Below are 26,794 nucleotides of genomic sequence, written 5' to 3'. Positions count from 1 at the left end.
ATAAATAAAACTGAATTGAATTGAATTGAACGTCACCCGTGGGCGGGTCGAAGCTGGAGACAATAGAAGCAACAAGTACGGAGGCGAAGATGAAGAACATACCCTATAAGCATTAATAATATGTTTGTAAAAACACGCTAAACATGCGTTGTATAACTACTGGATGCGAGTATATCTATTGCTTTTGAGGAAGACAAAAGTAAAGGAAACCAGAGGATCTTCAGTGGAAAAATGCTGACAGAGTTCTCTATGCTGCAGCATGAATGTAGCCCAAGTTTTGACCCTCATGCCACAGAATTTCTCAACTTTTCAAAAGAATCCATGGTGCCATGACTTAGGTTGAGATCAAATTACATTAATAAAAAGGTGATGCTGGAATGCCAATAATCGGCATACACCATTTGAAATGTATGGCAAATGCACAATAGTTGGACGGAGATATAAAGATTATATCATTGATATAAGTTTTACACCCCTTCTGTTCATTCCAAAAAAAGGTAGATCCATGTAAGATGGTTCATCCTTCTTTGGTTAAGAAAGCACAGGGTCAAAGTAACTGTGAAATTAACAAGTTTTATAACACAATGTCAACTTGAAGCATTAAAATACTTATAACCTTTAAATATTCCAGTCATAAATAGGCCAATGACCCCTGGCCAAAAATAGGACAATAGGAAGTGAGCCTACTGATTTCTAAATCTCAAGAGCACTGGTGTAAACAATCATGTTTGGCTTATTTAGTACTTCTTACTTTAATAATTACTAACACAAAAAATGTATAGCTGAGGAAACATGGAAGGGACAGCGATCAGCTCCACAAAGCTCTTGGGATTTAATGTTACAGACACACTTTGATAAACACAGCTGCAGGCGAGCAAAGACAAAGACCAGAATAAGCACAAAATGGTTAAATAATGTGCAGTAGGGTGTCCATTTGAGCTGGAGCTTATGGAGTAAAGTACTGAGCTATGGTTAAGAAAATGAGGATGTTTGTCTTTCCATATAGACACAACTTAAATTTAAATACAGTTCACTTACATCTAATCAAAATGGTTCCCATTGGCTGTCTCTTCCTGTGTTTATTTGTGCCGTAAATTCCCCACTGACCAACCAATCTTTTCTCACCTTTTGACTTCTAACACAAATCCCTTCTTGGGAATAAAGTACTGTGCAGAAAGTCTTTAGAGTGGTCTACTTGGCTACAACACGAAATAAAAACTTTTAAGAGAGTTTCCCACTGGGGCTAGATAGGAAACATAATTAGATGGTCTGTTCTGGTGAAAGAATTTACACATTTCACTGAACCTTCTGTATGTAAATTGGTTGTTTTAAAGTGAAGAAATGGCCAAGATAATTGTTCTGTGTAAGTGTTAGGGTTTAAGGTTTTAGTCTCCAGTCTTCTTTGAGTTAAAATGCTGTGACTGGATCATAAAGCAGACGAAAAGGACGGAAAGGCAATGTGCACACAGATGGCAGATGGAGACTTCAGACTGTGAGGTATTTTGTGCATGAAACATGGAAGCAGTGGAAAAGTAACTTGCCCAACATTTCCATGTGCTTTTCCCATTTACCCTTATTAGGAGCTCAAAGTGAGGCCACTGCCCGGGACAGCTGCACATTCAACAGCGTGACAGCAAGGACGGACTTTGACAAAAGCTGGCTATTTCTAGCATTCCCATAAATCTGTCGCAGCAGTGTGAAAGTTGGACACTATTTAACTTTATCTATTTCCTCAACTTTTTGGCTGTTTTTTTTGCAGATCACCGTGGATTCCCTCCCACTGAACCAACACTATTGCTGGTCAATTTGCCCTTTGCCATTTTGTTCTTTTGCTGTACCTGACTTCTTCGGGTATGCTATCAACGCCTCATTTTATATTGACCATGTCTCAGTAACTAGTATAAAACCTTCTACCAGGACAGTGACCCTAAACATGTAGACAGACCCAAATGGTTTAGATCACAGCATGTTCATGGGTTAGAATGGCCCAGTCAAAGTCCAGAACCAAATTGTATTTAGAATTTGTGCTGAGACTTAACAATTGCTCTCCATCTAATCTGACGGCACTTGAGATGTTTTGTAAAGAAGATAGGGCAAACCTCAGATATGCAAAAATGTGAAAGACATGCGTCAAAAGACTTGAATCTGTAAATGCAATAAAAGGTGGTTGTACAAAGTATTGACTCGGGGAGTGAATACAAATGCATGCCACAATCATCAGATTTGTATTTGAAACAATTGCTGGGAACAATGTGTCCTTTTCCCTCCACTTCAAAGTTATGCACAACTTTGTGTTGGTCAGTTACATAAAATCCCACGAAAATACATTGAAGTTTGTGGTTGCGACATGAGAAAATGAGGAAAAAAAGTTTAATTGTGAATACTTTTGCAAGGTACTGTATATGAATGGGTTGTATTGGTATGGAGAGGATATGAATGGAATCTGTTTTTCTAGTAGGACATGTGCAAAATAATTAAGCTGAATAGGACTTAATTGCACTGAACTGAAGTACCAGTATGCTGATTTTGTTCTTAAGTGTCCTTAAGTGAGGCAAGTTTCACATTTACTGTAACAGACTTAAGAACATATTTTTCCATAATCTCTTTCTTCAGTAACACTCAGTTCAAGCATTAACCACCAATCGCTTCATCATAAGCAGTGTGCATTCTCTCTGTTGTGCTTACAAAATGACCTTAAACAGATCACAAAGTAGGTGGGATTTTTGCACCATAATGACACAGGCTTTATTTGTGTGATATGTGCGGTGAGGGTATTTTTGAAGCGGAACATAACATAAAAGGTGCATGCCTTGCAAGAGAAAGCAGTTAAACATAAACAAGCTGCAGCAAAACAAGTAAGGTAGGCAACACTCAAACAACAGCAAATCCCAAGTCTGCAGTCACGACAAAAGCAGCGCTGGACTGACTTCCTTTCTGCAAGCCCACTAACGTCACAGGAAAAAATCATCCAGAGCCTGACACATCGGACAAAACATTCTGAAAACAGAGTGTGACGGCTGGGTGGGTCTGGACTGGTCACTTTGTGCTGAAAGCATGTGGCCTGAGGGAAGGAGCTGGGATGGAGCATCTTCCAAATGTGGGAGGGGGGAGCATAGAGCTGAGAGTCTTGCTATCATGTCTTTGTGTGTTAACTAACCAGAAAAGCGGCACACTGAGAGTTTGCTATGGTGTCACTGTGGGGGGTCACCTGGCTCTTAGCTGTGAGGAGAAGGGCATTCCTACCAGGTCGTCATATGGTCAGGCCTAGGGAAACAAGAAGGGAGGGGGACTCCATTCTTTGTATGCAGTCTGGAAAATCATTGCAAACCAAATAAAAGTATGGAAAAGTATTTGTATAGTTTGTTTTCTATCCCACTGTCTAAAAGTTGTTCTTTTTTCCTTGAGTCCTTCCTTGCTTCCTTCCTTACTTCTACAGGTCCTTCTCAAAATATTAGCATATTGTGATAAAGTTCATTATTTTCCATAATGTCATGATGAAAATTTAACATTCATATATTTTAGATTCATTGCACACTAACTGAAATATTTCAGGTCTTTTATTGTCTTAATACGGATGATTTTGGCATACAGCTCATGAAAACCCAAAATTCCTATCTCACAAAATTAGCATATCATTAAAAGGGTCTCTAAACGAGCTATGAACCTAATCATCTGAATCAACGAGTTAACTCTAAACACCTGCAAAAGATTCCTGAGGCCTTTAAAACTCCCAGCCTGGTTCATCACTCAAAACCCCAATCATGGGTAAGACTGCCGACCTGACTGCTGTCCAGAAGGCCACTATTGATACCCTCAAGCAAGAGGGTAAGACACAGAAAGAAATTTCTGAACAAATAGGCTGTTCCCAGAGTGCTGTATCAAGGCACCTCAGTGGGAAGTCTGTGGGAAGGAAAAAGTGTGGCAGAAAACACTGCACAACGAGAAGAGGTGACCGGACCCTGAGGAAGATTGTGGAGAAGGGCCGATTCCAGACCTTGGGGGACCTGCGGAAGCAGTGGACTGAGTCTGGAGTAGAAACATCCAGAGCCACCGTGCACAGGCGTGTGCAGGAAATGGGCTACAGGTGCCGCATTCCCCAGGTCAAGCCACTTTTGAACCAGAAACAGCGGCAGAAGCGCCTGACCTGGGCTACAGAGAAGCAGCACTGGACTGTTGCTCAGTGGTCCAAAGTACTTTTTTTGGATGAAAGCAAATTCTGCATGTCATTCGGAAATCAAGGTGCCAGAGTCTGGAGGAAGACTGGGGAGAAGGAAATGCCAAAATGCCAGAAGTCCAGTGTCAAGTACCCACAGTCAGTGATGGTCTGGGGTGCCGTGTCAGCTGCTGGTGTTGGTCCACTGTGTTTTATCAAGGGCAGGGTCAATGCAGCTAGCTATCAAGAGATTTTGGAGCACTTTATGCTTCCATCTGCTGAAAACCTTTATGGAGATGAAGATTTCATTTTTCAGCACAACCTGGCACCTGCTCACAGTGCCAAAACCACTGGTAAATGGTTTACTGACCATGGTATCACTGTGCTCAATTGGCCTGCCAACTCTCCTGACCTGAACCCCATAGAGAATCTGTGGGATATTGTGAAGAGAACGTTGAGAGACTCAAGACCCAACACTCTGGATGAGCTAAAGGCCGCTATCGAAGCATCCTGGGCCTCCATAAGACCTCAGCAGTGCCACAGGCTGATTGCCTCCATGCCACGCCGCATTGAAGCAGTCATTTCTGTAAAAGGATTCCCGACCAAGTATTGAGTGCATAACTGTACATGATTATTTGAAGGTTGATGTTTTTTGTATTAAAAACACTTTTCTTTTATTGGTCGGATGAAATATGCTAATTCTGTGAGATAGGAATTTTGGGTTTTCATGAGCTGTATGCCAAAATCATCCGTATTAAGACAATAAAAGACCTGAAATATTTCAGTTAGTGCGCAATGAATCTAAAATATATGAATGTTAAATTTTCATCATGACATTATGGAAAATAATGAACTTTATCACAATATGCTAATTTTTTTAGAAGGACCTGTATACTTTTTGTGTCTGTCTTTCCTTCCTTGTATAGCTCCTGGTGTCCTTCATTCCTTCTTTTCCTCTTGGTCTTCTTCCTTCCTTGTATATATTGAGGCGACTGTGGCTCAGTAGGAAGAGTAGTCGTCTTGCAATCAGAAGATTGTGGGTTCGATTCCAGCTTCCTCCTGCCATATGTCAATGTGCCCCTGGGCAAGGCACTTAACCTCAAGTTGCCTACTGATCTGCATATTGGTGTGTGAATGTGGCTCTAGTGTAAAGCGCTTTGAGCGGTCTGTATGACTGGAAAATGCTATATAAGTTCAGTTCATTTATAGTTCTTTGTGTCTTTCTTTCCTTCCCTATATACTAACTTGTGTCCTTCCTCCTTCCTTGTTTACTTCTCTGTGTTTTTCTTTCGCTTCTTGCATACTTCCTTATGTATACTAAGGACTGGGAACTCTAGAAAGTGGACCACAAATATTTCATCCATAAAACCACATAAACATGTTTCATTAAGTCTCTCATTAATAACAGGGCGTGGAAGTGACTAAGTTGTCAAATATGTGCACACATTGTTTATTGCATGTCACTCTGTAGTTAAAAACCTCTGTGCTGTGTGTCAGACCCCAACAATGACTTCATCTGTGTTTTTTTCTGAAGGATATCCCTCTCTTTTCCAGGCACAATGAGCCTGCTTCCTGTTTAAATGAAGGCTTGGTCCAGTCCAGGCTTGATCTACGCAGTTTCCCCAGTCGTTCAGCTGGCCTCCCTGCAAAGACACTTTGTGATCTGCAGAGAGGAAGGCTTAGTTTTTACAGAGTCTCTGGAAATTCTCATATTGTGGAAAGTAAGCAATAAAAAAAACACATAAATAAACATGCCACGCTTCTTTAATGAAATAGTACATGCTCCACTGAAAGTTAGTAGAGAGCAGGTTCCATTCATCCAAGTTCTCTGCCCATACTGGTTCTAGTCGAACCATTGCCCTCATCTCCACAAGGTTTTGGTGGCTGTCCCTTCATAGGGACGTTAAAGAGTATGTACAAGCCTGTACTATCTGTGCTAGAAATAAGTCCTCTAACCAACCACCCGCAGGACTGTTGCCATCCCTTTGTGTTCCTAAGTGGCCCTGGTCACATATAGCCCTCGACTTTGTCACCGGACGTCCCACTTCAAGAGGTATGACCACCATACTCACTATTATCAACCGTTTCTCTAAGACCTGTCATCTCATTCCCCTCGGAAAACTACCCTCTGCCCTTCAGACAGCTCAACCTCTGGTGAAGCATGTTTTCAGACTCCATGGAATACCTCTGGAGATCCTCTCAGACCGCGGACCTCAGTTCACAGCTAAGGTTTGGAAACAATTCTGCTTAGCATTGGGAGCTAAAATATCTCTAACCTCAGGATATCACCCTCAGTCAATGGCCAAATGGAGAGGATGAATCAAGAGCTGGAATCCAGCCTCCGTTGTTTAACATCAACCGACCCCACAGACTGGAGCCAATTCCTGCCATGGGTTAAGTACGCTCATAATTCTCACACTTCTGCTGCCACAGGGTTCTCCCCTTTCGAAGCTTCTCTGAGCTACCAACCACCATTGTTTTCCGCGGACGAGAAAGAGATCTCTGTCACCTCTGTACGTCATCACATCCGTAGATGCAAACACATCTGGACAGATACCGCACAAGCCCTTCAACGCACCGCAGAACAGAACAAGAAGTATGTAGACAGGAAAAGGGTTCCAGCTCCCCAGTACCAGCCTGGTCAGAAGGTTTGGCTCTTGTCACGTGACAACCCTCTAAAATCTATGTCCAAGAAACTCGCCCCCAGGTTCATTGGCCCGTATGAGATTGAGGCAGTTATCAGTCCTTCAGCTGTCCGCCTGAAGCTTCCTTTGAGTCTGCGCATTCATCCAACGTTCCACGTTTGTCAGATCAAACCTGTCATCACAAGTCCTTCTTTTTTTTTTTCCATTATCTCACTTCTCCTCCCCCCTGGCGGATCTCCTAATCACCCTCTGTAAGCAAAAATATATCAAGATCAACAACCCAGAATATTACCTGTCACTTAACATTGATCCCTTCTCCATACAGCGGCAAGTTCCTGTTTCTCCAGCAAACAAAATATTTCTTAATAAACTTGTTAAAACTTTTCCTGTTTTCCTGAGTGTATTTCTGCATGTGGGTCAAAGCAGCTAGAAAAACGATGACAGGGGCGAGTGACAGAAAGTTAAGAGTTTTCACTTTCAGATGTGACGGTTAGAAATCTAACAATCATGCAAAATCATAAAAATATTTTGTCTTCCCCAAAAGTAATAGATATACTTTAGTTTACACTTTTTGTAAGTAAAAAGCCATTTTAATAATATTAAAGACTATTTTGAAGCTAAAAACTAAATGGATTAGAAGCAGATTCCTTTACAATTTTGAGCAAATTTATACAAAATAAAAATTAAGAAAAGAAGGACAGAAAAGCTGAACTTTGCTGATGAATATGATCAAAAATGTCTAAAACTCCAATATGTCACCTCATAAGTACAATTAAACTTAGAAGGAAGATACTTTGCAAGAGTTAATTCCCTTGTAAGTTTTTCACATTTTACAAACACCATTCTTATGTATTCCATTAGTAGTGCATGATTACGAAGAGCAAAGATACATGGATTTCAAAGTTTTGTGGAAATAAAAATGTTAAAGGTGTGGTGGAAGGTTCCTTGTTATTGTGGAAGAAAAACATTGCTACACAATGATGCTGCCAACCCCATGTTTCACCACCATGGGGATTGCGTGTCAACGATGATATGCTTTGTTAGTTCGGTACCACACATAGTGTTCTGCATGTAGGTCCAAAAAGTTCTGCTTTGGTTTCATCTAGCAAGGGCTCCTTCCACATGTTTGCTGTATCCCCTAAATGGCTTTAAATGGCATGTCTGGTGGCTTTCTTTCAGCAGTTACTTTCTTCTTGCTGCTTTTCCCCAAATACCAGTCTTGTAGAGTTCACGGCAAACAGTTGTCACAAGAACAGCTTTTCCCACCTGAGCTGTTGATGTCTGCAGCTCCTCTAGAAGTAACATGGGCCCATTTGCTGCTTCCCTAATTGGTTTTCTCTTTCACCAGCTTGTCAGTTTAGGAGGATGGTCATGTCTAGGTAGGTTTGCAGTTGGGCAATATTCTTTCCACTTTCAAATGTTAAAAGCCTAACCCTGTTTTAAATGTCTCTCCCACTTTGTCCATGACATGCCTGATGTGCTTTCTTGCTGCTTGTTCACCAAACAACAAACCTCTGAGGGCTTCACCGAGCAGCTGCATTTACCCTGAGATTAAATTACACAATGGAGGACTATTTACCATTTAGGTAACTTCTTACAGCAATTAGTTGCACTTCATTTTATTTAGGGGTATCAGCGTAAAGAGGCTGAATAAGGACGCACCCCACCCTTTTCCACAGAATTGTAAATATTAAATAACAGAAGAAATGTAAACACTGGAAAAACATTTTAGCAAAGGACATTCTGCAAAGGTGTTTTGGATTTTTGATCTCATGGCAGGAAAATGTTTAATTTTAACATACCATACCAAGCACATATTTTTACTCACAGCAGAAACATGGTTAAAACTATGTCTTGAATTATGTCTCAGGGGGATCTGCAAAAAACAAACCGCATATAATTGGCATTTCCCTAAAAATGTATGTTTTGATGTGTGAGCAAAGGATAATTACAGATGAAGTCTATCTGAGAGTTATTTTCTGAAATGTGGGCGTTTTGAGCAGCTAAACAGACCCAGCTGCACCACTCTCATAATAAATGGGTTTCTTTTCACTGACAAATGGTGTGCACTAATAAGATTTGCACTAATAAAACCAGATATAATTGGTTCATCAATAAAAGTGGCATAACAATTTGCATACATTAAATGTGGGTAGATTTTAGTCAATGATTCTGAGTAGATGTTGTACTTTTAATAGAAAATAGATAAATTATTTCAGATCCAACCAATTTTTAAAATGTACTTAGTCAACTTCAAGTTCTGATTCTGAAGATTGTTTTGGTCATCTAGTTTGTCCTTACATGTTAAAGAGCAACAAAATCTAAAATGTCACAAAGAAAAAGCTCAAACGCTTTTAAAAATATTTTGGCCAGATGGTTTGGAAACATCTTGTCTGATGATCAGACCAAAGACAACAACAATCTACAAGATTAACAGGTTTAGCTTGCTAGTAAGTTTAACCTTTAGCCTTAGTTGCTATACTGGATACAAACTTCAATTATTGTTCCAACACAACTTTCTCAGCAAATTTTATGGGAATTCTTAATTTTTACCGAGTCACATCAGCCTCACCGGTCTCTGCTGGGCACCACATGACAGAGAATAGCTAATGGCTACTTGAACCAACATCTTCAGCTAAAACTACTAACTAGTGGTGATAGTCATATGATGCCACGTTTTTAATTTTTGCCAAGTCTTCCTAAAAATCACACAGCATTCTTTCTTCACCATTTGCTGCAGCTGTACAAAATACATGTAAATGCCTTTGGCATAATAATTTGAAAAATAAATAATTGTGACTGAATAAAGAAAAAGACAAAACAATTATAAAAACACTGATCTGGTGCTTTATGCCTTTTGTGATGTCACCAGAGGCTGGTGAAGCTTTTTTTAAGAGGGTAGACTTTGATTAAATAATGTTGTTCCGTGTTGTTCTAAAACTAACTACTTAAAGTGCGTTTGGATGATATTGCAGAAAAGACCGGCAGACGTTTTCCATTCTAATGTAAAAGTTTAGGTAGGATTTGTTACCAAATAGCTAATGTGGTTAAATGTAACAATTATTTAACATTATTTTTTCAAAGTAATATGCTTGTGTAAAATTTTAAAAATAAAGGTATATCCCTTCAAAATTTAAACTGCAGGTTGTTTGTTCTACAATAATCCTACTTTTGATTGCCCTTTCCAGCAAACCTGAAGAGCAACATGCATTCATAATTACACATTAGACGCAAGACAAATACAGTAGCAAACATGCATTTGGATTTGTACAGTAGCCATACAGTACATGAGGGTAAACCGATAAAGTCAAAGCTCTGACTTTCTTTCTCATCCTTCGTCGAGCTTCAATTTGTCCTCAGGGAAAAAAAGAAGAAAGGAAAACTGCGGGGGGTCAAGAAGGAGGGAGGAAAAGCTCGTTGAAGGACACAAACACTGAGCCAACCCCCGCATGTTCAGTCCTGCCCTCCTTCGCTCACACATCGCATTTACTCGCATGGTGCGCTCTGATCGACAGACAGAGCGCAGCGTCCTCTCCTGCGGCCGTGGATTCACTTCTGCAGACTTCTATAAGTGGATATTTGGCGTGAAACTTTTTTACGGTGAGTGCAAAATTGCACAATTTTTGTGACTATTTTCATTTCCTTTAAACGTTTTACACGCAGTTGTAGTGCGCCTGGTCTCCTCGGTGTGATTATGTAGAACCATTGTAATTTTTAAGTCTTTACATTATAACATAAATCCCTCTTTTAAGCTATACTTTAAACTTGAAGGGCATGTAACCAACCAAACGTTAACCTTTAAAACTAGATATGTTATTTAAGTACAGAAAAACAGTAAATATTTATACTTAAGAAACAAATCGGCAATTTTGGATGGTTGCGCATAAGCGTAGGCACTGATAATGGGCTGCAAAAAACATACATCTATATACGTTTTTCTTCGTCGTTTATTTAGATTTGTACAGCTTTATTGTTTGTAGATAATAGCAACGCAAAGCTGGAGAAAGCTTCCACTTAGTCCCAGAGTTCAGAAGGAAGTTTTGTTAAATCATTTGTTTCTTTCTTGCTCCCGTTCAAGCCAAACTCGTTTCATTTTTTACTGAAACAGTTAACGAGTTCTGAAGCAAACTGTGATTTTCTACCTCATTAGTAATGTTAGTAATCACAGCCAGCCCAAGATATTAGATGGAGTCCTGGATGAATTGGATTTGGGGCCCCAATCTCAGTTCACAACAGTTATTTAATACATTGTAATTAAATTGTTGAAACAAGGTTATTTCCCTGACTTACTCATTCTGGTGTCCAGAGTACACCATTTCGATGCAGACCCAGTACAGTCACAAAGAAAATATAATTTATTTATTCATGACTCTGCTATTGCATTGTTCATGAAATGTGAATCAACCAACAGACCTGATTTATGGAGTAATTAAATTATTGTCGTTACATAATTATAAAACTTTGAATGTTTTATTCTGTTTAAATAAAACCGCCATCATTTATCAGTTCTCCTAAATCTCCAATAAGATGTCTAATTTTTTGAGGAACTTCAAATTCTTTTGGATGATGGATCCAGCGCTCTTGAGTGCCCCCTGCTGACCTGGGGTGCCACTAAGCAGCAGCATAGTTAGCTTGTGCATTGCACCAGCTCAGGCAGTTATTTGTAAAATGAGTTTTTAAAATGTCATTTTTGCATTTTTTTTTTCTCATGTTTGTTTCTGGTTATCATTGTCTAACCAATCTGTCTCTTTTTGTTATGCAGGTCACCTCTTATTACCTACCATCTGTGTGCATCCCAGATATCGAACAAAAAGGTTTTAGGAGGAAACCTTTGAAACCACAAGAAAGCCTGGCTGACGGCATAAAAGCAACACTTTTTTCCACTGCATACGTACCAAGAGACGAAAGAATGCGTGACTGCAGGACTCTTTGACATCCTGCTTTTGGATCTAATTTTATATTCGGTAAAAAGGCAGAAAAACAAACCAGTCTTCCACTCATAGGGAATCCCAACGATGAGCAAGGTTTCTAGCCAAGCAGCATATGCTGCTCATGTTCCATCCACTATCCCCAAATATTTCTCAACAGGAATGTCTTCCATGTTTAGTGTGTACCAGAACCAAGAAGTCATCAAAGAGCACTACAACTATACAGGCAAGCTAAATGGGTCAAATGCGGACAAGTACGCGCCTGGATTCAAACCGGAAGCCATTGCTTTCCTGTTGGTCTGCCTGCTTATTGTTGCAGAGAATGCTGTGGTGCTTATTGCCATCTGGAAGAACAAGAAGTTCCATATCCCCATGTACTATTTGCTGGGAAACTTAACTCTCTCGGACCTGCTTGCTGGTTTATCTTATATGATAAACATTCTAACATCTGGTTCCAACACACTGAAAATGACCCCTGTGCTGTATTTTTTGAGGGAGGGATGTGTGTTCATCATGCTGGCTGCTTCCATAATCAGTCTGCTGGCCATCGCCATAGAGCGCCACGTCACCATGGTGAGGATGAAGCCGTACCAGGGCCACAAACAGGGACGGATGTTCGCTCTGATCGGAGCCAGCTGGATGCTGTCAGTGTTCCTGGGTATCCTTCCTGTCCTGGGCTGGAACTGCATCGGGGAGCTTGAGAAGTGCTCCACCGTCTTTCCACTCTACGCCAAAAGCTACATCCTATTCTGCATCACCGTCTTCAGTGCCATCCTCATGTCCATCGTGGTGCTTTATGTGCGAATCTTTCGCATCGTCAAGTCCAATACCCAGCGCCTTGCTACAGTTCCCCAGCGCAAAGGTCTTTACCGAAAGTCCCAGAAATACATGGCCCTTCTGAAAACCGTCACCATAGTCCTGGGGGTCTTCATCGCATGCTGGCTGCCTCTTTTTATCCTTTTCTTGCTGGACTTCAGCTTTCCGGTCAAAGGCTGCAAGGTGCTCTTCAAGGCTGAGTACTTCCTGGGCATCGCAGTGTTCAACTCCCTACTCAACCCAATCATCTACACGCTGACCAGCAAAGACATGCGTAAGGCCATCCTCAGGCTTCTGTGCCACCGCTGTCTCCTAACCTCAGACGGGAAAATGAAGAAGTTTGGCTTGGCCTTCCTGGATTTCAGCACCACTAAGACGGACGCAGTGTCTCACAGACTGGAGGGACTGGACACAACAGTTTCTTCAGGGAACCTTCCCTCAACTATTAAAGCTATTTATCCAAGGATATCGAAGATATAACACTCTGACTCAGAACTGAGAGCAAGCATGCAGACTGAAAACTGGTCTTCCTGTGCTTCTGTGTTAAAGACTCATATTTAAAGAACCATCAGAAGGAGAAAAATTTTAATGCACTTTGAAATGATTCTAGTTTTAAACTATCCATGTTTGCAAAGCTGGGAGAAAAAACCTTTTGTTGGATTTATATTTATGCCACTTCTTCTCTGTAGATATTGTTGCCTTCATCATAGCTAAAAGCTTGTCTTTTAACTATGATGAAAAAAAAATCTACAAAGCTAGCATTACCATTGTCAAGACTCCTAAACAAGTCCAGTATTAATCAAGTGATTTCTTCTGCGAGAAAATTGCAAATAATCTGAAAATGTCTTGTAAAAACCGAGAAATCCGAGCCTGTTTGTTGACATTTTACAGCATCTGTAATGTGCATCTGATCGAGAGGGGAAAGCCCAAGCTTGACATTTGGGGTTAGGATTATCTCCCACTGCCTTTGTAGCGTATAATGACACGTTGTCGTGATCACTGGGCCTCCACACCCAAAAAACGAAGTCTGCCAAAACTGTTTAATCTCTGCCATGTGAGTTTTGGTCAGCGCTGAGACCGGGAACATCAGAGACTCTAAAGACGTCAGATGGAGCTGGGTGGCTTTTCAGCTTTGGAGGTCCCTCCAACACATGTAGCAGCACACGACCAGTGCATTAAAGCAATAAAAGCTGACAGCTGAGGCTTGGCGACGCCTTTTGCAGGCTGGAACATGGCTGTTAAAAGTTATAGCTTTATAGACAGTCATTTCTTTTAGAGGAAGCTCATCTTTATTATGTGAAATGATATGAAAGGACTCTTTTTGTGAAGACCTATAAGTGAAACCATCCCTGTTTTTTCCCTGATTGAGCTGACATGGTGAGTTATCAGTAACATTGTAAAAAAAAAATTTAAAGAATAAATTCTATTTACTTGTAGTCAGTAGATTTTGTAAATATGTATAACCTCCATGAGTTGGGTTTTCTTTTATAAAAGTCTTACTTAAATTATGTTTTTTATGTGCACTGAATAAACATATGTGAATGATTTTTCCATGTAGGTCTCTGTGTTAATTGTTTTTAGCTACAAAATGACTTAAAACATTTCTTTCCATTTTCACTAGTTTTTTTCTTGAGAAAACTAAATGTGGATATAAATACAATGCAAAACTTTAGAAACTCGTCTTAATAAAGGATGATGCATAACAACTTGATTTATTATTGATATTATATTTAATATGTATTATAAAATAAAACTACAAATTCATCATTATTACTATTTAATATTATTTTTATTTATTCTAACAAAACCAATATTTTTAAATAATATTAATTAGAATATTCTTATTATTATAAGTAGTAGTAATAAAACAATAAATATATATATATATTATTTATTTATTCGTTTATTACTATGAAAAAATTTTATATATTCACAACAATTTCAATTTACAGAACACGCAATCCATATTATATATTGAAATGTAATCAGTCTGATTAACTAGGTAGATTTTAAATTAAATAAGATAGTTATTAATAAGATCTATTATTATTATTGTGGTTTGAGGATCTGTTCATGGTGTACCCTACCTCTGGAGATAAGCACAAGCTCCTCCATGACCCTGCAAGGATAAGAATTATAATAAATGTGCTAAGTTTATATAAAGTATGAGCCAAAGTGAAGTTGTATCTAATGATTGTTAATTCTTAAAATACTAGCCAACAACTTGACTATCTGGTATATTGGTACAGGAATGTAAGCATTCAAGATCAAACTGAAAAAAAAACCAGCAGCTTTAATGCTATGTAACAAGTAATGGGGCGATATTCGTGGTGTTTGAGTTCATTACAATCGAAACCTACTCCTATATAAGCAGAGTGATCAAAGGAAAGCTAAAGCTATTTCAAGCGGGGTCCTGAGCTGAAGTGAAAAACCACGTGCTAAAGCCACTAAGAGGCAGAGCTACCAGTGAAGTTGCAGAATTGGGTCCAATGCTGTTTACCGTAACAAAACCACACACTGGCATGTATGACAGTGCGCCTCTCCGATTCAGCTCCACATCCTGCTCGCTCTGAAACTCGTCATGCTGCTGAATACAGGAAAAAAAAAACAACCTCATTTTCATGTAAGGTGGAAGATTCAGTTCTCTTCTCATAGAGCGAGTCTGAGTGTGAGCAACGCAAGACGGAGTGCCACGTGTGGGAGGTTGACAGGGAGAATAGATGCTATCGGAGGAGCCTGCTCCAATTCAGACCTTTAATTGCTGAATCACCGCTATCATGTCTAAATAAAGACATAATTAGGCTATAATAGCTTCGGTTTTACTGTTAATGTTTAGATACAGACATGAGAAAAAGGAGATGAACCCTCTTTCAAATCTAGACCTGACACAATTTATCAGAAATTATTTAAATCTTAACGTTAAGCGCACAGAACCAACCAACCAACAGATCCTACCTTGTCATGCTGAACAAACATGAAGCCAAAATGGAAAAGCAGTGTGTGAAAAACAAAGCACAACCCATGATTCAATAGCTTACAGAACCACCTTCAGCACCAATACCCTGAAGTAGTTGTTCTCTGTATGACTTTATCAGTCTCTCATATTGTTGTGGATGAATTCTTGCCCTCTCTTCTTTACCACATCACTTCATTTCATTAAAGTTTACAGACATCACAGCTCATTGAATCCATTCTTTTTCAACCATTCTGCTGTTACTTTGCTGCCGTGTTGCCCAATCGCAAACTTCAGCTCTCAGATGGATTTATAGTTGACTCTAGGATACTCTGCTGTGCAGACAAGTTTGTGGTCGACTAAACGAAAGCCTGGTGCCCATGGCCTCTTGCTTCTAAACCAGCCCAAGTCACTCCTCCACCACCGGGCTTGACAACTGAGATGCTCACATGTTTTCGGGTTTCTCTACCCATGGTGTTGTACATTGTGTGTGGTTCATTCAGATCTTCTGCCATGATCGTTTTAACAAAAATGGATTTCATCCTAAAAACCCTTCACAATCAAGGCCAGCAGGCTTTAGGTGTAGCCTTTGGGGGTGGTCTTTTGACCCTTCCTAGATGTATCTTCAGAAGCACTTGCTTTTCTAAAGGGCATTGCTGATATCTTCCTACCCTGGCATTGTGCTAACATGCACCTACATAACTCCAAAAGCTTTAATGGAAATGGTCATACTTCCTGATGATCAGTTAATGTTCTATATTTAATTATGAGCACCTAAATGCTATTGTCCCTCTTAGATCTCATAGCAGTATGAATGTTGGACTTCCGTTACATTATATCTATTTTAGAGTTGGTTAAAAATAATTTTTATAATTCAGCTAAAAACCCTAGAAAGGAAAATGGGTGTACTTAATTTTCAACAAGAATGTGAAGTAATGTTACATTGATTTTCTTGTTAATTAATACACAAAAATAACTTTTCCTTCTTTGTTGTGTTAACTAAAAACATACTAACAAATGGGATTTAAAGTGAAAAGGACGGCTCAATAGTTGGCTACACTAAAAGAGTAAAATTACTTAACTGAACGTAAATGTATTATATAAATTTGTAGATGATATCCGTTGTAAGAAGCAGTTTGGAAGCAGATCTCAAGAAGGAAAATCAAAAAATAAATACCAGAAATATTGTTTGCAATTTAAATTGCTGTCATGTAGTCTGACCAGAACTCTGCTCATGTTTCCAGCAGCCCTTTCTTACCTTTAGTTGATACAAAAAAGTAATTGAGAAATGCTTCCTTTAAATGTGCTCCAATGAACCCCTGCTGGCTTTGGTTAAACCCAAACAGCTCTATAGCGACATCTAGCGGCCAACTCCCCACTGCTCAGGTCATGCTGCTCTAACAAATCAAACAAGCACCAGCGCAAAGGTTTAAGATATTTTATCAATACAATATGACAAAAAACAACAAGCAGAGTAACAGGTAGACAAAAAAAATGCACACATCTGTTCTTCATCTACCACTTGGTGCTGACGAAGCCCCACAGCTGATCACTTATATCGCTGCGAGAGCGTGTTGATGTGTCAACGTTGATGGGAGTGGCCAGATCTAGGCCATAGTGCACTGCAAGAGAAGACAATTGGGTGCAGAAGCATGAGTGTAATAAGGCAGATACATGAAATATGCATGAGATCAGGGATGGCAAAACAAAAACACGCTGAAATATTGACCGCAGCACCACCAATGAAACAGACTGAATTGTCAGATGGCTTAAAAAGCATTTAAATTGTATCCATTAGAAATAGTATAATTATTTACTGAACAAGTGTTTTGGCTGATAATATTCTCATATGTTTAGGTGACCCATTCTAGCTGAATCTTTACACTGTTGGTAATAATGAAGGTGTGGAAAGAAAAAAGGGCACTGCATATTCTCTATGCTGTTCAGTAATATCAGAAGTTATTTTTGAACTGTTTTGAAATTTTATTCGAAGAATTGTTTATTTCAATTTTATTAACAACGTAAAGAAGATTATTATAAAAAGAAAAAATTGTAGAAATCTAAGCTCATGTCTTTAAGATGCTTCTGAAACTTGAAGTGATTTGGAAACCTGTTGGCACGTTGGATTACAACTGAACCAAATTTATCCCGGAACAATCAGTAGATTTCCTTCACTAGACTCCTGATGTGTTTTCACCTAGTAATCCCAGCAGGGCTCCAGACTGCAGCCATCATGCTATCATGAGCAGCTGTAAAAGTATTTGCTGCCTCACAGATTTCTTCTATTTTTTGAGATCATCAAACAAATGTTAATAATATACAAAGATAGCCTGAGTAAATACAAAAGTGAGATTTCATACATAAAGGGAGAGAAGCTATCCAAACCAGGCTGAACATATAAAAAGTATTTGCTCCATAATAACTAGTTGTGCCACGCTTAGCAGAAACAACTGACATCAAGAGTTAGTAATAACTAGCAGTGGGTTTTTAACGTTACCATTGAGAAGGTTTGACTTCCTCACTCATTCACCCACCTCTGGATGGTTTTCGAGTATGAATGGTATGTTTAGGGTGCTACTACAGTATATAAATTGGATTTAAGTCCAGACTTTGGCTAGACCACTCCAAAACTTAATTTAGTTTTTTTGAGTCATTCAAAGGCGGCCTTGCTGCTGTGGACTGCATCGTTGTCTTGCTGCATACCCCAAAGGTTATTGGGTCTGAAGACCTGTATCATTGGCTGGGCATTCTCCTGCAAGATGTTCTGGTAGAGAGGAAAATTCATTATTCCATAAATTTTAGCAGGTCTTGAGAAAGCAAAGTGGCCATCACACTATCAACTTTGACTATTTTTTTTGATCAGCTGTGGTTTTGGCATTGGAACTCTCCTATGGAGGTCATTTTTGCCTAGTCTCTCGCTCTTATTGTTGAATATTGAACTCTGGCCCTAACTGAGGCAAGTAAGGCCAGCAGAGGTTTAGATGATCTGGGACCAACTGGTTGAATTGTTTATGTGCTCTTAAAGTCATTTTGGATGACTGGTCGCTCCTGGGGACATTCACCACTGCTGCATGTTTTCGCCGTTGTGGATTATGGCTCTCACTTTGGTTGCTGGTGTCTTCAGTCCTAGAAATGGCTTCAGAAATTTTCTTGACCGATAGATGTGAATGACTTTGTTTTTCTAGTACTTTTTTAAATCATTTAGATGACATGTTGCTTTATCAGCCACCACAAGGCTCCATTTAAATTATTGAATTGCACCACTCAAGGTGGCAGCAGGTTGGACTAGCTCTGTTACTTTTCATTCTGAAATATTCTTTTTAAGAACTCAAATTCCTCTTGTGGTGGATAAAAATTTATTTTTTGGACGATTGTTCTCTCCGGTATCAGTTAATACTTTTTGACTTTTGGACATTTGATGCGTCACTATAGCAATAAGATGTTTTTTAACAACCAGGAGCAGCTGATTAATATCTCTAAAGTTGTGTTTTATTGAGACATGGCTGCAAGAGCATATCCCTGACTCCAGCGTCTCTCTGCCAGGCTTTCTGACCATACCAGCAGACATTGATTTAAAGGGGAGCAGCAAATGCAAAGGAGGTAGTCTAGCAGTACATGTGAACAACAGATGGTGCATTCCAGGACATGTTACTGTGAAGGGTCGTCTCTGCAGTCCAGATATTGAACTGTTAGCAGTAAGTTTTTATCCATATTATTTACCCAGAGAGTTCACCAGTGTTATTTTGGCAACCGTATACCTTCCATCTTTAGCTGTTGCCAACACTGCATAAAATGCCATCAGCACAGTTGTTGCTAGGCTACAGATGCAACACCCCAATGTGTTTGTGGCAATATCTGGTGATTTTAACGATGCTTCACTCTCTGCTGCACTTCCAACTTTTCAACAGTTTGTCAGCTGCTCTACCGGAGAAAACAAAATGTTGGAATTGGTTAAAAGCAAATTTAAAGGACTCATACATCTCTAAAGCAAGACCTCCTCTAAGCAGATCAGATCAGAATCTTGTTTTTCTCTGCTCAAATAGTGAGATTCCCCAATAACAAACTTTGGATCACCAGTGACATGAAAGACCTGCTTAACAAAAAAAGAGCCTTCAGAGATGGAGACAGGGAATTATTGAAAAGTATACCGAAGCAACTAAAGTAAAGAGTAGAGACATCAAGGAGGTGTAAAACAAGAAGCTGGAGAGCAAGCTCCAGCAAAACAATATCAGAGATGTGTGGTCAGGGATAGAGAAGATCACAGGCTTCAAGATGTTTGTTTGGCTGTGAACAGGAGAGAAGGATGCTGAGCTTGTTTCTGAACTGAACCTATTGAAGAATGTGTTCATGTTACTGGCTCTGTCCAGACATTAATCGGTCAGATATTCTTCAACCAAATCAGAAAATGCTGATGCTCCCTGTTGTACCTATATCTTATATTAAAATGTGTTTGATGATCTCAAACATTCAAATGTGACAAAAAAAAAAAAGCAAAAGCAAGGAAATTTGTAAGGAGGCAAGTACGTTTTCAAAGCACTATAGATCATATATAAGTAAGGCCTAAAGTGTTAATATTTTTTCTGGGGTTAATATTTGAATGATTTAGTTAAATGTTGACTGCTGATTAAATGAACATCAGTCATTTCAAGTTTGTTTGTTCTGTTAATGTTTTGAAACCAAAAACTAACTGATAAAATGTGAGCGCTGATTTATTCTACACCAGTGGGTTCCAAACTGTTGGCCACAGGGACCAAAATCTGCAAGATTTTATTATCTTTCTACTGTTTATGTTTTGTAGATCCAAAACAAAAAACAAATGCATACAATTCCAATTATTATGTCAATTATTTTCTATTTTGATGGTCTAGAAATTTCTGCTGCAATATTTAGGCAAGTTTAGTGAATGGAAGCACCCGGCTCTACTTGTTTGAAAACTGACTGGATGTTTGTGGTCAAATTTTATCAAAATTAAACTTAAAGCAAAAACAAAAAACTATTTAACCAATTGTCGATGAAAATCTCAATATTTTTAAACAAGTGTTCATCTGTTTTAAAGGCCTATGATGACAGGCAATTTTCACACAATTTTTAATAATTCCAAGGACCGCAAACAGACCCAGGGCCACACTTTGGACACCCCTGACCTGCACCATATTGGTCTCTTTTTTGAGTTCATGACTGATGATTGGGTTGTTTCCGTTCTCTTTTTGTTAGGCTTCTGACCAAAAAATACAAAATAAAAATTATCAACCATATTTGGCTCAAGTGAGAAGGCAAACTTTGCGAGGCACATATATTTTTCCCATCAGTTATCATTAGCAGAAAAAACATAAAAACCTTTTATAGTAGAATCAGCTTAATATTTTTTTTACCTCCTTTTAAAATATTGGCCGGTGTGTCGTATTCCCACTTGATCTTGGTTATTAAATAGTACACCTGAGCCACGTATCTGGAAACGAAAACTTTTAGAGTAAAAAAACAGCAGAATACATAAAAATACTGAATTTCAATAAAAGATAGGTGATAAAATACTCAAACATGGCTTGTGTGGTTTAACTGCTCAGCCCCACATGTTCCCTAATGTATTTATAAAAACTGACAATGAGAGCAGTGCCTCCTATCATCCTCTAATAAAATACTGAAATGAGTAAAGCACCTCTCTTAGTATTTACACCCCTAAAATGATGCCATGTTGTCTCATCACAACCACAAATATCAATGTATTTACTATAGTTTATGTCACAGACCAATACAACTGATCCATAACTTCCTACATTCGTTGGGAATAAAAATCTGAATTGTGGGGCATTTGTATTCAGCCCCTTATCAATGATCCATCGTTTGCTATTCCAGCTGCAAGTTTTTTAAGGTATATTTCAGCTTTGCACAGACTAATATTTGCCAATTCTTCTTTGCAAAAATAGCTCAAGCTCAGTCAGACTAAATTGAGAATCTGTATCTGCATCTGTCAGTTTTCAACTTTTGTTACAGATTCTAAGTGAGATTTAGGTCTGGACTTTGACTGAGATTTTAACACAAACTATGCTTCTTTTTAGGCCCTTCCATTGTAGCTCTCCCTGTATGCTTTGGGTTGTTGTTCTGCTGGATGAGGAACCGTCACCCCAGTCTTAAATCTGTTCAAACCTCTAATAAGTTTTCTTCCAGGATTACTCTGGATTTAGCTCCACCAATCTTCCCATTAGCTCTGACCAGCTTCCCTTACTTGGATGAAGAAAAGCATCCCCACAGCATATCACCATGTTTGACTCGGGATTGGTGTGTCTAGAGTGCTGTGCAGTGCTATTTTTTCACCACACTTGACATTTTGCATGTAGGCAAAAAAAAAGTTAATTTTTGTCTCCTCTGACCAGAGCACGTTCATATCCACATGCTTGCTGTGTCCCCTTCATTGCCTGTGGAAAATGAGAATTATTTTGCTTTCTTTTAACTGTTGCTTTCTTCTTGACAATTTTTCCATTAAGCCCACATTTGCAGAGCGAAAGAGCTGTGGATCTCTGCAGCTCCTTCAGAGTTACACTGGGCCTCTTTGCTCTTCTGGCCTGTCAGTTTAGATGGAGAGCCATGTCTTGGTAAGTTTTCTGCAGTGGCCTACCCTTTCGTTCTCAGATGTTGGATTGAACAGAGCTTTGTGAGATGCTGGGATGTTGTTTCATAATCTGACCTTGCTTTAAACTTCTCCACAACTTTCTCCCTGACATGTGTGCAAAACCTTGTGCTACTTTGTGTTAATCTTTTAAATAAAATCTCAATACATTTTTTTGAGTTTTGTCTTAATTTGACAAAATCTAAAAAGGCTAATAGAGGGGTATGAATACTTTCATCAGGCGTTTTATTATAATGTGGGTTTTTCCACATAGACGCTGGCTTTATCACTTGCTGCTCACAATGCTGATGGGATGATCTCAGTGGTGTCTTCATCCACCTCCTTCTGAAGAGTCTCAAGTTTGCCCTCTGTTTTCCTCAGACTCTCCAGCTCATTCTGCAGAAACCTGGGGGACAGTTAAGGATGCAAACAGGGAACAGCACAAACAAACAGTTCATTGAATAGCACACATGTGAAAAGGATACTGTATCTCTGAGTCTGTGATCAGACTTTTGGCTGTGCACTGCTGCAGCTGCTCCTCCAAGTTCTCCAGCTCCTTCTGCCTGTGCTCCTTCTGCTCCTCCATGTCCAGCAGCCTCTTACCGGCGCTCTCTTCAATCTGTGCAGTGTCTGCTTAGAAAGGGCAGTGGTAGATGGTTGAAACGACTCGTACTGAATGCCATCAGGAAAAAGGACTGCCACAATCATTTAAACATACAGTCTAAAGCAGTACAAAGTACAAAAACAACTAAACATCATATTTCTTGCCTTTTAGAATCTGAGTCACAATCTTCTTTGTTTCTAAGTGTTTATAGAAAAGGGCCTGGTGTTCGGCTTTCACTTGTTGCAGTTTTACGGGCTCACTGCTGTTGATTAAGGCCACCAGCACCTCCCCAGTCTCCTCCAGGTCTTGAAACTTGTGGCCCTGAGCCATTGTGGGCAGCTGGAAAACAGAGCAGAACAGAATGAGTATGGATTGTATTAAACACAGATTTAAAACGCAATCCACAAAATTCTGACATGTGGCCTCATTTCAGGAGTATCCAGATATAAGGAAACTTTCAGTGTCAACAGCATCTGCAGTATTTCATACTTTCCTATACGCATAATGAAAGGATCCGGTCTGTCCTGTACCACCACAAACAATGAAGGGTGACAGGAAGCTTCATTCTTCGCTGTGACAGATTAACTGGTGGTGGAGAGCAAGTTGCAGTAGCAGCTGGTAGAAACAGATGTTTCTGTGGGCGATAACCGACCCAGGAAATAAACAAGGCGAGTTCAACTGAAAGAATAAACCATTGCAAAATACAATCTGATTTACCTTTTTTTGTTCATATCTGCAAAATAATTAACATTCAGCTTGTATATTATGCAGAACTTGTCCTGCTTTTGTTTCTGTTGTGTCAAATCCTGAGAATCGTCATAAAAACGTCGAAAGAGATCTCAAGGTACCATATAATAAACCGTTCCAAAAGCACTAATGAATCACTGAAAGCCAACAGGAATGTTGAACGTTGAATACATTAAAATGTTTTATCATAAGGCTTAAACTCTTGCAAAAAAAAAAAATCTAATTATTTTCAAGCACTGGAGGAAAACAATTGTGGCGGATTTATTTTCTCCTCTTCGCTTGAAAAATAGAGCAAAGATTTTCAAGAAGGTTTAAAATCTGATTCCAGAACAAACAAATAAATAAATAAAATAAAATGGTAAGGAAAAACGGTGAACATGTGTATCGTGATTAAAGTCATAATTTTGTGTGGAGAATAAAGTGGTGATATTTTTGAAGAAATGTTCAAACCGCTGTTTTGTTTCCACACATTTTATATGCGTCAGGATAGCTTCCTTGCGTTTCAACTTGATCATTATGTTAAAAGAGGAAGAATTTCTTTGTTATGAAGTTACAGAAATCATGGGTGCCGCAGGACTTTGCACCAGTTTCATCTCCACCTTATAGTTATTTTCTCTCTTCATTTTAACTTTAAACAGGTAAACCACAAAAACATACTTCTTGTTAATTCGTTTCATCCAAGTGACCCTAATGCTCGGGCGTAAGAGGCACCACTGAAAAAAGTTCTTATTTTCATTGACATCAGAATTACGTCAATATGTTCACAAACATTGACTATTGAGACTCAGATATCCTCCATGATCAGCGGACTCTGAAAATGTGACAGTCACCAGTCTATATTAATAATCATCAGATAGCAAAATGTAGTTGATTTTTTTTTACAGAATTTGAACCAGGTGAAGCAAAAACTATGCCACTTGAGGAGTTCTATGTAGAGCATAATTACACAAAAATAAGTTTTGTTAATCTTAAATGCAAAATGTATATATTTCTTGTACAATTTTGGCCTAATTATCATCCTGAGTGGGTTGTTCTTTCAGCAAATGGCATGTTTTAGAGTCTATATACTCCAGTTAACGATTATTTGATTACTAAATTAGTTGACAATTATTTCAATAATCTTTTAATCCGATTAAGTGTTTTAGCCCCAGTTGATCTGGGTTTGTTTTCCGAGGCACGAGTTTAAGGGCATCTTTAATCTGCTCCAACTCAGAATCTTATAAACACAATTTAGGATTTGTGAAGGTTTCATAAAGGGCCATATTAGTGTTTTGTTTTGTTTTTTTGCATTTGGACCATCTTACAACTGGTCCAGCTCTAAAGCTACAGTACTTCGACAATTCAAACTGGACTAGATTATTCTACACTAATAGCATAACCTTATAAACCCAGTTTGGGATTGTGTGGAACCTTTATTTGAGGAAACTGTGTTTTTCAACCCTGGTACTGAAGGCCCACTGCCCTGCAGAATTTTCTTCTTAGGTTTTTAGATGGTTTGCAAACCTTTTAACACACTTGAAGATGCGTGCAGTTCATCAAAAGCCTGTTAATCAGCTTTCAATTCAAATCAGGTGTGCGGAAAATACATGTTGGTCAGTTAACATTGCAGTTATTTATGTATCCTGCAGTTTCAATTATTTTATTGTGGTATATTTAGAAGTCAACGGGGTATAATGTATCGCAAGCTGAACTGGTCATGGTCAACGGCGGTGCTCCTGGAGCGAGGTCCTTTAATGCTGCTCTGTAGACAGAAGTTATTCGAAGCATAATTTTTGTCTGTGGCAACAAAAATGTATTTGTCAAATGGGATTTATAACAGTTACATTAGTCACATTTTAATCAGGCATTGACGCGGCCCACTACCTTTTAGAAACATCTGCCTTATGCATGGATAACAAGCCGTTGATCTCGCCACCAGTTAATATGTATCACATCGGAAGTGGCACAAATAGTCCTACGGTTTGTCAACACACCAGAGCAAGATGACATTTTCGTGTTTTTTCTCTGGAAATTTAAAACGTTTGTTACTGCAAAATAAGTTGGTTGCTGAAGAAAAACAACACCGACACGGTAGCAGTTAGACAAAACTATCTATTCACCATATTTAAAAAATTAACTTTAATAAGACTTTTGAGTAAATGTTCTGCTGCTAATGTTTGACTAAATGAATCAGGTGCATTACATTAAAGAGCGCACAGGAAACGGCTTTACTGCGTTTTGTTTACATCGTTTCTATGCTTTAAGTAGTACGTATGTAACTTTTGCGACACGGACTGATGTTTTTAAAGTAAACAACCTAAAATATGCTGTAAATAATACGGGTTGGGTAGGAGAAACATTCTAGTTTAGTTATGTTTAACCAGAAAACAACATACCCTTCGCTGTTTTTCTTGATTCAAATTCAGACTTCAGCGCGCCTGTTATTTACTTCTTCTGTAGTTTGAAAGACTTGAAGCGAAAGTGAACCACTCTTCCGCCCCCTACTGCCCAGTGGTGAATCAACGACAGCCTTGAGCGATTAAACATCTAAAAATGATCAATCCTCGTCCTGGCTATGGTTACATTTTCAGGAAAAATTAATTTAATATAGTTCCAAATGTGAAGGAGCCATAGTTCAAGTTTCTGTTTATATTCATAATAAGTTAGAATACTAAACTGCCTTTCACTCCAGAGTACAGATTTTAAAAGTCTTCCAAGCACATGACAAGAACTATTAGGCTCTTGATATTTCTGTAAAAGCTTAAAAGATTGTATTAAAAATTTTTTTATTTCTTAGGAAGCATTGAAATCTCAATGGCTTTAAATTCCTATCTTAAACACTGCAATAGCACGAATATGGACCAGTAAAAAAATCAAATCATATTTGATGTCTGTGCTGTAGACCAGGCAAGTTTTCAGGAAGGAAGCATTTTAATTAAATCCCCCCAAACTATATTAATAGCAGAATATTTGTTTTCTCTGCAGTCTCTAAAAGGTAAGCCACAATGTAAAAGTCCAGAAAAAATAAACGTCAATTAATGGCTCAGGCTTTTACAAACAAGAGCTTCTTACTTTAAATGTGCAGGGGAAAAAAATTAAATAAACTCAGCAAGTCAAATTCAAGCAAAGCGAATGCAACAAACAAGTTTTTTTGAGTTTCTTGAGATCAGGTGTGAGCAGTTAGTTATCAATGCAACGTTTTACACATTTCTGTATATAATTTGGTTCCATTTGTCTTGTAAAGTACCTTGAGTAACAATACCATGCTGTCACAAATATATTAAAATTAGGGGGTTTTGCTTCACTGCTTTTGAAACAGAAGAGCAACAATTATCCAGACACTGACTTATCAGAAGGGCAAATTT

The 26,794-nt window shown here is 38.8% G+C and overlaps 2 protein-coding genes across 3 annotated transcripts; one reads left to right on the top strand and one right to left on the bottom strand.

Annotated features, from left to right (window-relative positions):
• The first annotated feature begins 10,265 nt into the window (after window positions 1–10,265).
• Window positions 10,266–14,095, top strand: LOC124863884 (sphingosine 1-phosphate receptor 1-like). The gene is made up of 2 exons (XM_047358425.1): window positions 10,266–10,398; window positions 11,561–14,095. The coding sequence occupies exon 2, from the start codon at window positions 11,814–11,816 to the stop codon at window positions 13,020–13,022; it is 1,209 nt and encodes a 402-aa protein (XP_047214381.1). The 5' UTR covers window positions 10,266–10,398; window positions 11,561–11,813; the 3' UTR covers window positions 13,023–14,095.
• Window positions 14,096–16,919: 2,824 nt separating this feature from the next.
• On the bottom strand, window positions 16,920–25,973 carry LOC124863885 (kinetochore protein Spc24-like). 2 transcript variants are annotated; one of them, XM_047358426.1, is made up of 6 exons: window positions 25,826–25,973; window positions 22,868–23,042; window positions 22,585–22,732; window positions 22,401–22,505; window positions 20,868–20,944; window positions 16,920–17,117 (listed from the first exon to the last, which is right to left on the bottom strand). In XM_047358426.1, exons 2-6 carry the CDS (start codon window positions 23,031–23,033, stop codon window positions 17,011–17,013), a joined length of 603 nt encoding a protein of 200 aa, XP_047214382.1. In that variant the 5' UTR covers window positions 23,034–23,042; window positions 25,826–25,973; the 3' UTR covers window positions 16,920–17,010. The 2 variants fall into 2 exon arrangements, with proteins under 2 accessions (XP_047214382.1, XP_047214383.1); XM_047358427.1 differs by having other exon boundaries at window positions 22,585–22,729; window positions 25,826–25,972.
• Between the last annotated feature and the right edge of the window lie 821 nt (window positions 25,974–26,794).

The sequence above is a fragment of the Girardinichthys multiradiatus genome, chromosome Y, assembly GCF_021462225.1.
Source record: "Girardinichthys multiradiatus isolate DD_20200921_A chromosome Y, DD_fGirMul_XY1, whole genome shotgun sequence".
Classification (NCBI taxonomy): Eukaryota; Metazoa; Chordata; class Actinopteri; order Cyprinodontiformes; family Goodeidae; genus Girardinichthys; species Girardinichthys multiradiatus.
Note: the sequence above shows the minus strand (reverse complement) of the source record. Positions and strands in the feature narration are given on the sequence as shown.